This window comes from Micropterus salmoides, unplaced genomic scaffold, assembly GCF_014851395.1.
Source record: "Micropterus salmoides isolate LMB-PRFRI ecotype aquatic unplaced genomic scaffold, ASM1485139v1 Ms_hic_scaffold_2, whole genome shotgun sequence".
In the NCBI taxonomy this organism is placed as follows: Eukaryota; Metazoa; Chordata; class Actinopteri; order Centrarchiformes; family Centrarchidae; genus Micropterus; species Micropterus salmoides.
This window is the reverse complement of record NW_024041150.1, coordinates 37,086,378-37,102,023: the sequence shown is the minus strand read 5'-3', so window position 1 is coordinate 37,102,023 and position 15,646 is coordinate 37,086,378. Positions and strand designations below refer to the sequence as shown.

Here is a 15,646-nt window from a genome sequence, read left to right as displayed (position 1 = left end):
AGGGTGGGTGGATTTTGTTCCCCTCAGACAAAGCCAGACTACCTGCTTCCCCCTGTTTTCAGTCTTTATGCTAAGCTAAGCTAACAGGTGTCTGGCTGTCCTTCATATTTACACAAATATGTTTACCAAAATGTCTGGTGTTTCTCTCAGTAAATGTTTTTTAAATTTCTCTTCAGCTCTCTCATCTTCTGCCGTTTGATTCTTCAACGATCTCTGATGTTCCTGAAGCATCTTCATCATCTTCATCATCTTCATCATCGTCACCACGCCGCTTGCCATGGTCACCCATCCGCTGGTGACCGATCTGTCTGCCGCCAAACCCTCCGCCTCTTCTCTCTGCTCCCGTCCAACTGGCCGAGGGGATCCATGTGATGGGCAGCGTCTCCCGAGTCATGAACGTTTCGAGGGCGTGGCCATCGGCGTGCCAACGTCTCATCCTCCTCCTCCTCATCCTCCATTAGGATTTTCTGATATTGAGAGCAACGGGACAAACCACCTCCCCCTCTTCTTCCTCCTCCTCTTCCTCCTCCTCCTCCTCCTCCCCAGCTGCCCGTGTTTCCTGGGCTGGGAGACCCTGTAGGAGGAGGCCTGAGGAAGAAGAAGAGGGTGAGGAGTTTCTTTTGGAAAACGATACCAGAGGATCAGGTAGAGTCACCGCTCAGCATAGATCTAGTCTCATTTTTTATATTATGTTGTATTAAAGCACACACGTGTGTGTGTGTGTGTGTGTTGCAGGTGAAGGGGCGGGCCAACCTGTGGACTCAGGGTCGGGTGCAGCAGCAGTACCAGATCGACGTACAAACCATCGAGGAGCTTTTTGGTCAGAACGACTGTCAATCAAACGCCAAGGCCACACCTACCAGGGGAGGGAAGACCAGGAGCTCGTTCAGAGAGGCCAAAGATGAGGTGTGTGTGTGTGTGTGTGTGTGTGTGTGTGTGTGTGTGTGTGTGTGTGTGTGTGTGTGTGTGTGTGTGTGATGCAGGTTGGCGTGTGCTGCTGTTTGTTGAAGGTTTGGAGTAGGTCAAGGTGTGTGTGGACACTTTCCACCTGAGCTCTGTCCTCAATCCTGCTCACCCCTCTCTCTCTCTCTCTCTCCCTGTGTCTGTCTATGTTTCTCTACCAGGTCTCCATTCTAGACTCTAAGCGAGGGATGAACATTGGGATTTTCCTCAAACAGTTCAAGAGGTAAATCTCGTTTTGTGACTCTGACCACAAACACTCACATGTTCCATTGTTGCCTGAAGCAGCGCAAAATGTTTTTCAACAAGTATTTCAAAAATGTATAAAATCCCCGCCAAAAAGAACCAAAATATCTGCGTTCAGTGTGAAAACAGCGCTGTGGCTTTGATCTGTGTTCCTTTAGATATCAGTGAGACGGTAATATATGATCCAGGACACTAACCCTAAACCTAACCAGACCAGTTGTCTCTCAAACACCTAACCGTTAATTAACCTAAGACCTTAAATCAGATAAAAAAAAGTCTAAAAGTCAGATAAAAATGATAAAAAACAAACAAAAGTTCACATGCTAATTGCCACAAGAGAAAAATAAAAAGGTCATGAACAGGTACGCCGCTCTTGGGCCGACACTGGTTAATACCTGTGTTGGTGATCGATCTGATTGGATCAGTTAATCCGGGCTGCGAGTCGCTGCAAGGCATTGACGAACATACGGCACACACACAGTTATGGACAGGAGTTTACATGTTAAAGGATTGAACACGCTTCCAGTAGACTTGAATATCTCTGCTACAGTGTGACAGACAGGGTGTTGGCGTGTGATGGCGTGATGTGTGCCCTCGCCCTCATCCTGGGGTGTTATGGGTAAACAGATGTGGTGATGCTGGCATGTTGTGGAGTGCAGACAGAGCATGTGACTGGTTCCAAGTCAAATTAGAGGACGTCCATCATGATTGTTGAATATATATTTGCCAAAATGAATATCACATCTTATATTTAATATAGCCATGATAATATAAGAGAAGCAAAAGTGCCACAAAGATACAGAAAAAATGCAGAGATGCTAAATACCCCCGGGGATGCAAAACAACCACAAAGAGATGCAAAAAATGCAACAAAAGAACACAAAGGGACACAAATCAACCAGAGAGAGACGCAAAACAACCTTGACCTAAGCAATGAATCAGTTATCACAGTATTCAGTGATTATTAGCTCTCTGTTAATTGACTTATCAATTTATCTGGTACGTAATGTATTAGGCCCACTGTTTACTAAATGTAAATATCTTGCTCCTCCAGGGCCAATCAGGCGATAGTAGATGATATTCGTCATGGCAACAGTGAACCTTATGGGGTGGAGCCTCTGAAAGACCTGCTGAAACTGCTGCCTGAGGAGGAGGAGGTGACACACACACACACACACACACACACACACACACATTAACACCATCATGTTAGTTTCTTCTTCTTCATCATCTGTTTCCTCTCGTAAAGGTGAAGAAGCTGAAGGCGTTCCGAGGCGACGTCTCTAAGCTCCCATTGGCTGATTCCTTTGTGTACCTGCTGATTCAGCTTCCCAGGTGAGGCGCCATAATACATTTTTTTTATTTTTCTGTGTGTTTGTGTGTGTTTTTGATTTTAAGTAGTTTAGCTCCTATTGTGTAGCGGACTGATCTGATAACATTAAACTCAAGTGGATCACTGCAAAGTCTTATATTTGATTTCTTTTATTATTCACTGGCTAGTTAAAATATGTGTTCATTGTAGGCCAGATCAACAAAATCCCCACACACACATTTCTTCATTTATTAGAAAGATTTTCTTTTTCTTTTATTTCCCCCCTCAACTTTTATTATGGAGACAAGTAAAGTCAGAGAGAGTCAGAGAGTCTGTTTGCAAGAAACACGTTTTACATAATTTATCGTCATTTCTATTCAGTCACATGTGAAGCTGTTCAAGGACATCTCATGCCTCTAAAAACATATTTCCTAGTTCCTTCTCTCCTGGCTTGGTTCTCGCTGCCAGTCATCACATATGGATACATGGTCAAGACCTGTTGGCATCAGTTTGTAGCGCACTGGGGAGCCAGTTAGTGTCATAGTTCAACACAGTGTGGAAACCCTGCAGCGTTGTTTATGAACACCAAAGGTAGGTTTAACTTGACCACGGAACCCTACACGTCCAAAAACAATGCTAAAATGGTACCCAGGGCGTTAAAAAGCAATGCCAAGGGGTCTTGACCAGGCGTCAATATGTGACGCGTTGGGAATGAGAATGTGCTGGAGGAAGAAATTACCATAGAAGATGGCACTATTTAATCTAATCGTTTGGCAGTATTTTGCGTACCAGGTAGAAACAATAAACGGCGACAGAGTGACAGTGAAATAAAAGACAATCATATATTTCGTCATTGAAGATTTCATAAAAATAGTTTTAAAATATCATCTCGTCTCATTCTTGTGAACACACTATCACGTAGCCTATCGTCTGGTCTCGTAAGCCATCATCAGTGCTCTCTGATGGACAAATTAAAATTCTTTATCTGTGACTTTCCTCTACTGCAATTTCTTGTTACCTATCAGTCAACACAGATGCAGTTTCTCTGCAATAAGCTAATATAGGAATAGTCTGTATGTATCCAAAAAGTGGCAACAGGGGAAGGATCCTAATTCATACAGAGGCAGCAGGATGACTTAGTGGTTAATTTGATGAGAATAGCTTACAGGCAGGTTCAGGTGACAGAAACTCAAAAGCAAAAAAACACAGGGCAAGACAACAGCATAGCAACTAGGACAAAGTGACAGAGGAACAAAGGATCTTGGCCGGTATGTGTAGAGAGCTGCTGATGAGGTAATGAGACGCAGGTGAGGCGGGGGGCCGGGAAGGCCAGGTGAGGTGAAGGAGGTGACAGCAGGGCAGATGGGAGCGGCAGGATCTGTAACGGCTGGAGAACAAACTCTGAGGGCATCTGGTGGACAAGTAAAGAATAACGTTTGAAGTGGCCTGCGATAGTGGGCGGACATTGTTTGATCAAGTGTTTAGTAATTATTCCAAACAGCGACCGCCCCCAAATGCTGCATGTGCTCCTTTGTATTCCAGTTCAAGCATTAGTTTACCAGAGAGGTTGTTTTTGTTTTTGAGTCTTTTAATGTTTGCCCTTTTATTTGTGAAATCAGTCACATCTTTATCCTTCCAATAACAGTGTGATTTCTTCAAATTGGTGTTTTCATGCGAGTCCCTGCCATTGTGTGAAAGCTAACGGGGATCTTAATAAAGAATAAAGACATAAAAAGAGACTGAAGAGGCTCTTCTTCCAGAACAAATGGAGCTTAAGCTTTCAGGGCTTCGGGTAACAGCAGATGGGACGTGAAGCTTTAGGGCTGATGGCAAATGGGCTTTTAATATGGAGAAACATCAGTGACTAACAGCAACGTCTAACATGCACTTTGGTTTACAGTCATGGTTTTACTTAATACACCGTTACATGTGTACATGAATAGCAAAGAAGGGAGGAAATAAGATGAAAACAATACGGAGGAGAAAATAATAAACAGATAACTAATTCCTTTATTTTTCTCTCCAGCTACTCAGTCCGGATCGAGTGCATGCTGTTGAAAGAGGAGTTTCCTGGGGTGTGTGAGGCCATGAAACGAGACATTAACGTCCTTCGCTCCGCCACTAAAGGTAACAACAGCTCCTGTTTTCTCTTCCGTGTCTGTCAATATTCTATATTTTTTCTTACTGTCGACACCAAAACCAACGCTGAACGTATCCACTTACAAGTGTGTGTATGAAAGCCTGATATATCTTCTTCCTCTGAGCCATAGAGCTCCATTGTTGTCCAAAACTATTAAAACTACATAAATGAGCCTCACTGTTGCACTTGTTCCTTCAGTTCCTTCAGAACACACACATTCATAGTTTCTTTTGACTCAATCCCACGTACACATTCCTTCTGCCGCAAATTGTCCATTCAGAACTCCTATCTCTGTCGCTTCCTTAGGGAGTTTCTTTCTCAGCCTCTGTCTGCTGAGAACTAAAAGATAGCACTTCACACCTGTTGGGAACCGGACGTTCAATCAATTTCACACTAGATACAAAGAGAACAAAGTATCACCCTGTGCACTCCATCAGACAGTCAAACCTAAAGACAGTGCACACAGACAAAACAGTGAAGTGTAATAGAAATGTAAATTACTGTACTGTACAATAAGAAAAATTTAGAATAACATGATCCTGATGTTTTAAAAAAGCAGCGTTCAAGAGTTTGTTTTGTTGTATTTGTCTACATATTTGCTACAAATGATTAATGCATCAACTTCATACGACACTTAATCAAACAGCCTCACACTCTCTCACAATACAAACTAACACCTGGACTATTTTTAGCCGTGTGTGTCAATTGTTAACTAACCCTCCACACTCTGACACTGTCTGCTGCACGAAAGGATTTTAGGATTATAAGCTCCTCGTTGTCTTTATTTTATTGTGTGCGTGAAGATGTTTTCCACTTTATTTATATGTTTATGTCTCTGTTTTTTCCTCACTGTCTCTTCATTCTCTTTAATCTTCTTCCACGTGATGATTTTAAGCCGGTGATGTTTGTTTGTTTGTCTATCCTTTGTGTATTGATGCAAATAAAAATGGATCTTCTTTCTCCTCCAGAGTTAATGTGTTGTGAGGAGCTCCATGCTGTTCTCCACTTGGTGCTGCAGGCTGGAAACATCCTGAATGCTGTGAGTGAAAAAACTGCATTAATGAATAATTAGACAAAGAACAAAGAGGGAGGATGTAGCAAGCTAGACTACAAACTGTTCAGTTAATTTCTTACTGTCTGGCATTATCATTACACTCCTCTTTAAAGCTATGATGTTTAAACTGAGTGAAATATTGAAACCTGATCCCATGTTCTTTATGGCCACTTTATTCCAGCAAATTTAAATATTCTCCATGTGTCCGTCTTTTGCAGTAATTTCCCAAAACTCAGCCTGACATGTTTGGTATCTTTGGAAACTTCATCATCTCCACTATAATTTCCAATAATGTATCAATGTTTGGCTGCCTGGCATGACTTTAATGACCAACCGAAGAGGTTAAGTTTTAAAGAAGCGGGGTACATTTGTAAAATCAGCAAAAATGTATTAAGACTCAAATTTAAAGCCCTCAATCTTATAAGTAAAGTAGACCCGAAATCATGACAGTGTTCTCTGTGTGTGTGTGTGTGTGTGTGTGTGTGTGTTGTGTGGGTTGCAGGGAGGTTATGCAGGAAACGCAGTTGGTTTCAAGCTGTCGTCCCTCCTTTCTCTGGCCGACACCAAGGCCAACAAACCGGGCATGAACCTGCTACACTTTGTCGCTCTGGTCAGTAACCTGTGTGTGTGTGTGTGTGTGTGTGTGTGTGTGTGTGTGTGTGTGTGTGTGTGTGTGTGTGTGTGTGTGTGTGTGTGTGTGTGTGTGTGTGTCAATGACATTCAACAAGACAATGAAATGCTGACATTACAGATCTTAATAATAGATTTAAAAATGACAGAGTCTTCTTTCTCCTTCAGGAAGCACAGAAAAAAGACAAGAAGCTGTTGGAGTTTCCACTGAAGTTGAGTCACGTCCAGCCTGCAGCCAGGTCAAACAGCATTTTCACGTATTAAACATTTAATTCTCCAAATAGAGACTACATTTCAAACCTTCCCTGTTTTTTCCCATCTCTCTCCCTCCAAAGCCTGTGATTCTGACGTGAAGTGCGGAGTAGAAACTGTTATAACTTTAATATTACCTTTAAGCCATTGGCTTCATAGCAGCAGGAGAAAACCGCTGTGTGAATAAAAATATATTGATGAGAAAGAGTTGTCATTTTTCTTGTATTTTCTTGTAGGATCTCCTTGCAAACGCTGGACACTGACTTGCAGTGGCTGATGTCTCGCATGCGCTCAGTAGAGGAGAACGTCCAGAGAGACACAGAGCTGCTCCAACAACTCGACCACTTCCTGCAGGTAAAACACACACCTGTGATGGAGGAAGCATTCGGATCATGTACTTAAGAAAAAGTACGAATACCACATTGTAAAAATACTCAAACAAAGGCAAACATTTAGCCTGGCTCAGTCCAAAATTCAAAAATCCACCATCAAACACCTCCATAGCTCACTAATTAAGACATTTAATCTAATGTTACGTTGTGTGTTACATATGCTTTTCTGTGTTTTCATCATTGTCTTTGTACGTCTCTCAGTCAGCCACCTCGTCTCTGTGTTCGCTGCGTGGAAGTCGGCAGCATCTGAAGAAGGAAGGCAGTGAGCTGATTGACTTCTTCTGTGAAGACAGAGAAACGTTCAGACTGGACGACTGCTTCAGCATCTTCCACACTTTCTGCTCCAGGTTCACTGATGCTGTCAAGGTACGCTCACATACAGGTTCATACACTCAGTTAAATATAAACAACAGCATACGCTAGAAGCTGGCAGATAAGGTATGTTCAGTCTTCTAATATGAAAGTAGGTATTGTCTGGAATATTAATGGTTATTGGTTGAAAATGGTAATCAACAGATTATTGATATTCTTTTATGTTGTTTTCCACGGGTCTGAAATGCTGCAGTACATGCAGAAAATGTGATTAATTTATTTGAAATGATCAATATTAAAATGCTAAAATATAAATTTTTTACAACAACAGTGCCAGGGTATTTGGCCAGAAATAATTAAAATAGAGGATTTTGTCCACATGCAGTATTTAAACTATATAAATATTTCCTGCTGCTGTTATTTCACATTAAATGTTTCTACTGATAAACCACTGGAAGGCTTTTATTATGAAACACCTACAGGAAGTGCAACCTCCTTCAATGCTAAAAAATGGCCATTTTCCACGCTGTTTTGTTGGTGAATCAGTTTTAAATATTGCAAGAAAGCGACAGCTTCAGTGAGTTGGTTTGCTAAAATGAGACACATCACTGAGTTAAGAAAAACACAGTTCCACATGTCACCCTGGCTGGATTTTCTTTATTAATCGTGGAATAAAAGTGATAATAATAAAAGTGATAAATGAGTGTTCAAATGTTTTGTTATTTTATCCAGTTTACATCACAAAATGATTCAGTTTATTTTGTTTTAAGACGATGAAAAGCAGCAAATCACCACATTTAAGAGTCTGAAAACATGAAATGTTTTGGGGATTTTTTCATTAAAAATTACTTAAGTTTGGTAATCAGAAGAGTTGCTGATTTATTTTTTGTAAATTGACAAATTAACTCGTTTATTACTTAATCATGAAAGCTCAAATCTTAAATACTGTTGGGTAGTTTGACTTTTACATGTACATATTAATATAATTTAAAAGGTTTCATGAGCCTCATATGTTTTGTTGCTGTGGATAAATGTTGTGCAGTAAAAAGCACAGTATTTCTCTCTGAATATAAAGTGAATATAAAGTGTATAAAATGAGGCAAAAGTAAAGACACTTCAATTTGTACTTCAGCACAGTACTGGAGTTACTGTACTGGCAGTTGCCATCCCTACAGCCACGTCACTTGCATATTTTAAAACACTCAGCTGACTTCTGCTGCCACCTGGTGTTCAAAGATAGAGATGGTAGTTAAGAAGTGAAATGATGTCTGAAGAGAAATGAAACTATTTAACTACTCACTATTTTCTGTCCCTCTGAAGGAGAACAAGGAGAGGGAGGCTATGGAGGCAGCCCGTTTCCGGCGTTTACAGGAGCTGGGGGATCAGAAGAGCCACTCTTTGCCCAGGAGTGCGGAGGTAAGAAGACACACTCACAACCAAACACTGAAACACAAATACACACAAAGTGCTTGATGAGGATTGAATTGCCACTATGTGATTCTGTCGTAGGTGGGCAGAGCGTTCGGGTTGCGCTGCAGCAGCGAGACGGACATGTCAGCTGCCATGTCACGACACGACGAGGCCGGACAAGGCCGTCCCCGCTCACCACTAAATACCTCCCTCAATCCTCTGGGACGCTCGAGCAGTTTACGGCGGTCCCGACACTCTCCATCCAGTTCGCCGTTTATTGCTGCTGAGCGCGAACTGAGCACGCTCCTGGGGATGGAGACCCCTGAGAACAAATTCGCCCAGCAGAGAGGTGAGGGAGAAGCAAGGACAGCTTTTCCTTCGGCCTCACCTGAACTTAGAGGTCCAAGACTCTCCTCTCAGACTCGGCCGCAAAGTCCAAGGAGCACAACATACAGCTTACCCCAAAACCAGCAGCCTCAAACGGACCACATGGCACCGCAAACCCCCTCCTCATCTCCCAACACCTCTTTGAGTGCACTAAACGCAAACCATACAACCGCCACTTACCTCAGCTATGATGCTACCCAGACTGTAGTAAACACCATCAATCCCACAAATGAAGTTACAATCAAGCCTACCTCTGATCAGAACCACCGATCCGACCACAACAACAATGGAAAAGATCGACTCAGCCTGGGAGTGCTTTCAGACCATCGAACTCAATCTGGTTTGAGGGGGGAACTAGCAAGAATGAACAAAGCTGATCAGAATTTTAATGGACAGATCGCCTGCATTGACAAGACGTTTGAAAGCAGCACTGCTGCTACAGGCAACATGTCTGTGGTTTTAGAGAAATGCACATTGGTGCCTGAGCTGAAGGTGTTCAACAAGGTCACCACCCTGACCAGCCACAACGAGGGGCATCACAAGGACGATATATTAGTCACAGACTTGGAAGAAGAAGGAGTGGACAAATCTCAAATCCAGAAGCTGCAGAATAACTCTCAGATTGGGAATACAGAAAAATCTGAAACAACCTCATCCTCGTCAGGTAGAGAGGAAGAGGATGGACGAGAGGAAAAGGTGATTGTATGGTGCGTGACAGGTGTGTGTGAGGCAGGCGGCGAGCTCACACACGCTGACAGCACACATCCACAAACTGAGAACGATGAGTGTAGGAGTGACAGTCGGGGAGGAAGCCGTCAGACCTCCTCTGCCGCAGCCAATTGCAAGCCTTCAGAACCTCAGCTGGCCAATAAGAAGCTAGTGCCTGTACCTATCAGCAGCCAACCGGTGCCTGTCTCCCGTGGTGACGACCCGTCACATCCTGTCTCTTCCCCCATGTGGCACCCAGCAGAGCTTGCATCAGCCAGTGAAGCAGCTGCTCACACCACAGATGTCTGTGAGGAAGCTAAAGAACCAGCCAATCAAGGGGAAGAAAAACATTGCTTCACCACTGAGAGGAGAGAGGGAGAGGCTGTCACACAACAGTCAACAGATGACAGGAGCAGAAACGAGACTGCTTCCTGTTACACAACCACTGAAAATACAGAAGTGGCTTCCTCCACTAATGGACAGTTAGAACCAACAACTTCGTCCAAACCCTCCACCAAGAACCTCCCAACCTCTAAAACTCGACCCGCTGGGATGAAGCCCGCCACCCTGAACACCGCCTCTGCTGCAAACAAATGCAAGCCTGTCCGCACCCTGACTAACTCCGAGAACCAAGGCATGAGGCGGGTTGTGCCCATCTCCAGGTCCAGCCGAGGTTCTCCGTCTCTGAGCAAACGTTCTGAGAGGCTGTCTGGTAACCACTGGGGCTCCAGCACTGCAGCACCTGCCAGTCCGTCCATCTCTAACCTCAACTGCAACTCCTTCCGACGAGGAGAGAGGCCGTCAACTGCTCCTTCATCCCGACGCTCCAGCATCCAAAAGACACCGGACTCCAAGGATTTGAAAGACCAGAAGGTTTCAGGTACTAATGCATCTGCCCGAGAGCAGAACCAGGAGTTGCAAAGGAAGTCGTCTATCCGAAAGCCTTTATCAAAACCCAAACCCCCGCCAGAGGAGAAAATTTGTCGCTCCACACTGCGGGCGCTCACTCAGGCCGGGGGAGGTGACAGTGTCAGTGCCCCTGCCACTCCGTTGCACAAAGCCACTGCCCCTTCATCATCACCGCTTCCAAGTTTCGCCCGAAACACCGCCTCGTCTTCTTTCAGGCAATCCCACACCACCCTTGCTCGTCCCCATTCACCCCACACTGGCTCGGACTGCTCCCCGAAATCCTCCCCGAAGATCACCAAGACCACCTCCTCCTCTGTTGCCCCACCTGGCGCCTCCTCACCTGTCACCCTAACAGAAGTCTCTGCCCCCTCAAGATCTTCTGTTCCCCTCAACCCACCCTGCCCATCTCCACTGAGAAGGACTCAGAGCATCAGGGTAATACGCTCATCGCTCCACGACTCGCTGGTTCCCCCTAAAGGCACCTTCTCCGACAAGTCAACTAATTCTAGGGACTCAGTCAAGTCCACCAGGCCAAGCTGGAGATAACAGCAGAAATCTGAGGCTGCCTTCCAACATTAAGTCCAAGCAGTGTCAAAAAGTCCTTCCTTCTTTACTGGGGGTGGAGAGGAAGTCAGAGGATGCATTTCAATATTAAGTAAACTTCTATTTATGTATCTCAAGTTTAGCCAACTAAGAAAGGAGGTTACATTCCAGTATGAAGTACAGACACTGTCCACGTTTAAAGGTTTCATTACAATATAAAGATTAATTTGTCTTCTATGCATTCAAATTTAAAGTATTTTTCAGCAGTATTTTCCAATGTTTTAGTTTTGATGTGTCTAATTGGGACACAGTTTTAAAAAAAAGAAAAAAATCGGTCCGGTATTGAGTGAGCGCTTTGCAGTCAGCAGCAGCAAAACAGGGCTGCAACATAATCTTTGTGGGCAATTGTTGTCCCGTGAAAGTATGTTCACCAAAGTGCTTGTTTTTTCCACTGACAGGCTCAGAAGTGTCTGTTGCTATGTTTCTCTTGTCAAAGCCACCAGACATAATTTCACCTTAATGAACACAGGAGCTGCTGGTCGTTTAGTTTGTTTGTTATTGTGTGAACAAACTACCTGACCAGGCAGCAGCAGAACAGAGAGATAATAAATATGGTTTTTGTCAAGGGAATCTGGTGGTTCTGGAGATCACAATATAATGACTGTTTCTGGTTAAACAAAAGGGTCTTTACTCTTTCAAAAGAAGACTCTCTCTGCCGGGATCCTTTCCATGATGTTTTCAGACACTTCTAAAAACAATCTCAGCCTGTCAGTGGCAAAAACAAGCACTTCATTGGACGTACTTTGACAGGGCGCAATTGCCTGCATGGGAAACTAAGGTCCAGGTAGCAAAATACAAAACTTACCCTTTAATCCATGCTGGTGGAAAAACGATGTATTCAGTTTAAAAGCACTACATTATGTACACTATGCTCACTTTATACTGTAAAGTGTTTATAATGTGCTCTGAAAGACCAGAGAGGCTTCATTCCAAGGAAGAATAAAGTGTCTCCAATGAGTACTTTTAAACACTAAAGCTAAGTGGTAATTCATTCCTGAAGCATAATACAGATACTCTCTTGTCCTAAGGAAAGGCTGCATTCTGACAAAAAGCTGAAAAGCACAGCTCTTCTCTTAAGGCCTGCTCATGCCAGTAAGCGGTACAAGGAAATGTATCCTTTCGTGAAATATGTGGTTCCTATGATGTAGGGACTAGTTAGTAAACTTCTGTAGCTTGTAAGCTAACTGCTAACACGTTACACAGCCGGGGTTAGCATCATTCTGTTACAGTAGCACTCTTTTTCGTTTTCTCTGTACTTGGCCGTAATTCCCCAAGCTGGCATTTTCTTCCCAGGACAATTAATTTAATAAAGAGTTGTTGGGGGGGAAAAGGCTGTCTAAGCAAACAAGCTCGCTAACTTAGCCTCTTTTGTGGAGCAGTTTATCTCTGTCAAAGGACGTTAAATAAAACTGAATGGTGCAAAACAGCTAATAAGCTACGACAGTTTCCTCCATTTTGGACTCACTGGCTTTCCATTCCCTCAAAGACCAGCACTGAAAAACTGGCATACTATTAGTCAATGGTGCAACTTTGTATGTCAAAGTTTACTGAAGTTGAACACGAGTTTAAAAGTTTAAAAAATGAATCAATTTCGCTGGTTGTTTTAAATGCTGGTGTGAACAGGCCTTTCACACAAAGCCCCCAAATCCTGTTTGGAGACAGAGGGACCTATTCTAATATGAAATATACTTTACAGATGATGTATAGGCTGCATTCCAATATGACGATGTCTTGAACCCTTAGACCAGGGGTGGCCAAACCAACTGCAGCTGATTTTAAATGCCCCACAGTGGATTTAAAAAACTAACTACAAAACAAAAACTAGAACAAAATGTTAGAATTTGGCCCTATCAATTCTTCTACATCCATTCTACTACGTTTTCATTTTAAAACACAGCACTTTTGCTACATTTGCACCTGCCGTTCAGACTAAAACGGCGTATCTGAAGAGTTTGAAAACTCTGTAGACCGCGTTTTCATTTTAAAACTCCAGGGTAGCCTAGTGCGGATAGGTGAAAACGGAGGACTCACATTTGGCTTCCTGATTGGGTCTTATCGGTCATGGAGTATTCTTCCCTAATTCATCAGGCTCCTGTCACATGACCCATCTCTGGGACAAAACATACATCAGCATGGCGCGAGTTCAGCACCGACAAAACGTAGCAAAACGTTTTTTTCAATGTAAACGGTGGTGCATTGAACACCCTGTTGTGTACGCAAGCGCACTGCATTTTCCTGCCTTTTGTGCTGACTTGTCGCAGCTGATTGGGTGACACGTCTGACACGCCCACCAAATGGGAGAAAAATACCTCATTGCACAACATTTCAAGGAAACATGACGCAAAACGTTTTGAGATTGAACTCGCCCCTGGACTACCAGTAGTGAGGGCATCATGGATAACGTATTACAACCGTTACTGACCTTGATGTCTTTGCTAACAGCTCTTGTATCGTCAAAACTGCAGAGTAGACAATCTGCTTCCTTTTTACACCAGCATGCCCAGTGTATGGACGTGAATGGTCATGATGTGCGTTTTCAGTCATTTTAGTACGGACGGACGGATAAATTCTGATACACAGATAAAATGCTGATGTGTATGGAGATCTTTTTCATGCAAAACTTAGTAATGTGAATGTAGCCTTAGTGTAAGTGGTTTTACAAACTGATAACGGACTTATAAATAGCCACATGAAACACACTCCACCATTTTACTGCTGAAAAAATTTGTCGATTAAACCGGTAATCAGTTGTTAGTTTCGGCCCTAAATCGTTGTTTAGCTGAGTAATTTGCACTCTTACATGAATAATGCCACAGATTCTTGCATTTAACTTTTTGTACTTGCCTTCTGGAAGTAAAGTCAGGTAAAGTACACACAGCCTCTGAACTCATACCTAAATGTTATAAATTTCACCAAGGGCAAGGCCACATTCCAACACTAACAATCTACAGTAAATCTTGCTCTTCTCATTCATTGTGAACTTAACCAAGCCTCCCTTTTCTGTGTTAAACCCCTCCAAGATGCAAACTACATTCTAATACTATCTACACATAATTTCCTTTTCCTACGAGCTTTGTACCAATACGAAGGTCACCAAGCCTCATATTGTTTGGCGAAATGCACTGACACCCAATAATGCAGCATAAAAATGTATTTTCATGACATTCTCGTTCTTGAGAAAAAAAAACATGAAAAACAACTAGACCTGCAAGTACAAATAATTACACACCTGGCTTCATGGGGAACACAAGGTAGTTTTTATTCATGAGTAAAGAAAGGAAATAAATGTCTGCATCTACATATGTGTAATTACAATTATTTTATAACTCTGTAATTTTTCCAATGTTTCTGGTAATTGACATGACTGAATCCCAGCTGGGCATTTCCTAATTTCTTGAAATCACATCATTATAATTACAAACTTAAATTGCTAAATAACTGAGAATCATGAAGTTTTAAAAAGAGTGATTAGTTTAGACGAGGGGATATTTAAAGTGTCTCTGACTCAAACCAACAGTGTCTGCAGTGCCAAGTTTGTAGATATGACATATTTGTATGTTTATGTATCTCTATTTATGTATGAAGTTAATATTTGTTATATATATAATCTAGTATCTGCTACTGAATAAAGTATTATTCCTCCAACACACTGCCATTTGTTTCTGTTTGTCAGAGCCTGAAAATACATGTTGTGCCTGTAATCACCATGTTGGCGTATTGGCAGTTGACACTCACTGTTTACACGTATTTGAGTTGCTGTCACTGTGTTTGGGTTGGGCTACTAACTTCACAGTATACTTTAGACTCACCGCCGCAATCACTTGAGGGATAAGATTTGAGCCTTGCTGCCTGTTTGATGCATACTTTCTACTTAGAAGTTGCATGACAGCGGCGCTAGTAAACCATGAGCTGGAAGGTCACATACCCTGATAGCTCTTGCAAAAATTGGTTAAATGTGGTTTAAAACTTAAAACTCAAATAATTATCCCACCAAAGTTATATAATTATATTATATAACTTATGACCTTTAAACCACTAAAACTGAGATATGCCTGACTTTTGACACCCAGGTCTCAGAGATCGGTTTCACCATCAGGGAAGAAATCTCTACACTTAAGAGACCTATTATGCTTTTCCACATTTTATGACTTATGTACAATGCTTTTTCTACCAACGGCTCCGTTCTAGGACACACGGAGCCAGACGGAGCCGGGTTCCATATATGGTAATTTGCTCCCACAGCAACAGCACAGCAACGCTCAGTCTAGCTGTACCGCCCAACATGCTTCAGGTCTTGGCCAATGAGAAGACAGGGGGCTTTGAGAGGGGGA

The 15,646-nt window shown here is 42.7% G+C and overlaps 1 protein-coding gene across 1 annotated transcript; it reads left to right on the top strand.

Annotated features, from left to right (window-relative positions):
* The first annotated feature begins 392 nt into the window (after window positions 1-392).
* LOC119911948 (FH2 domain-containing protein 1-like) lies at window positions 393-14,964 on the top strand. Its single transcript, XM_038730921.1, has 14 exons — window positions 393-398; window positions 481-645; window positions 736-906; window positions 1,125-1,186; window positions 2,261-2,363; window positions 2,456-2,541; window positions 4,545-4,645; window positions 5,627-5,697; window positions 6,215-6,322; window positions 6,511-6,581; window positions 6,831-6,948; window positions 7,188-7,352; window positions 8,619-8,714; window positions 8,808-14,964. The coding sequence occupies exons 1-14, from the start codon at window positions 393-395 to the stop codon at window positions 11,256-11,258; spliced, it is 3,774 nt and encodes a 1,257-aa protein (XP_038586849.1). The 3' UTR covers window positions 11,259-14,964.
* Window positions 14,965-15,646: the final 682 nt, after the last annotated feature.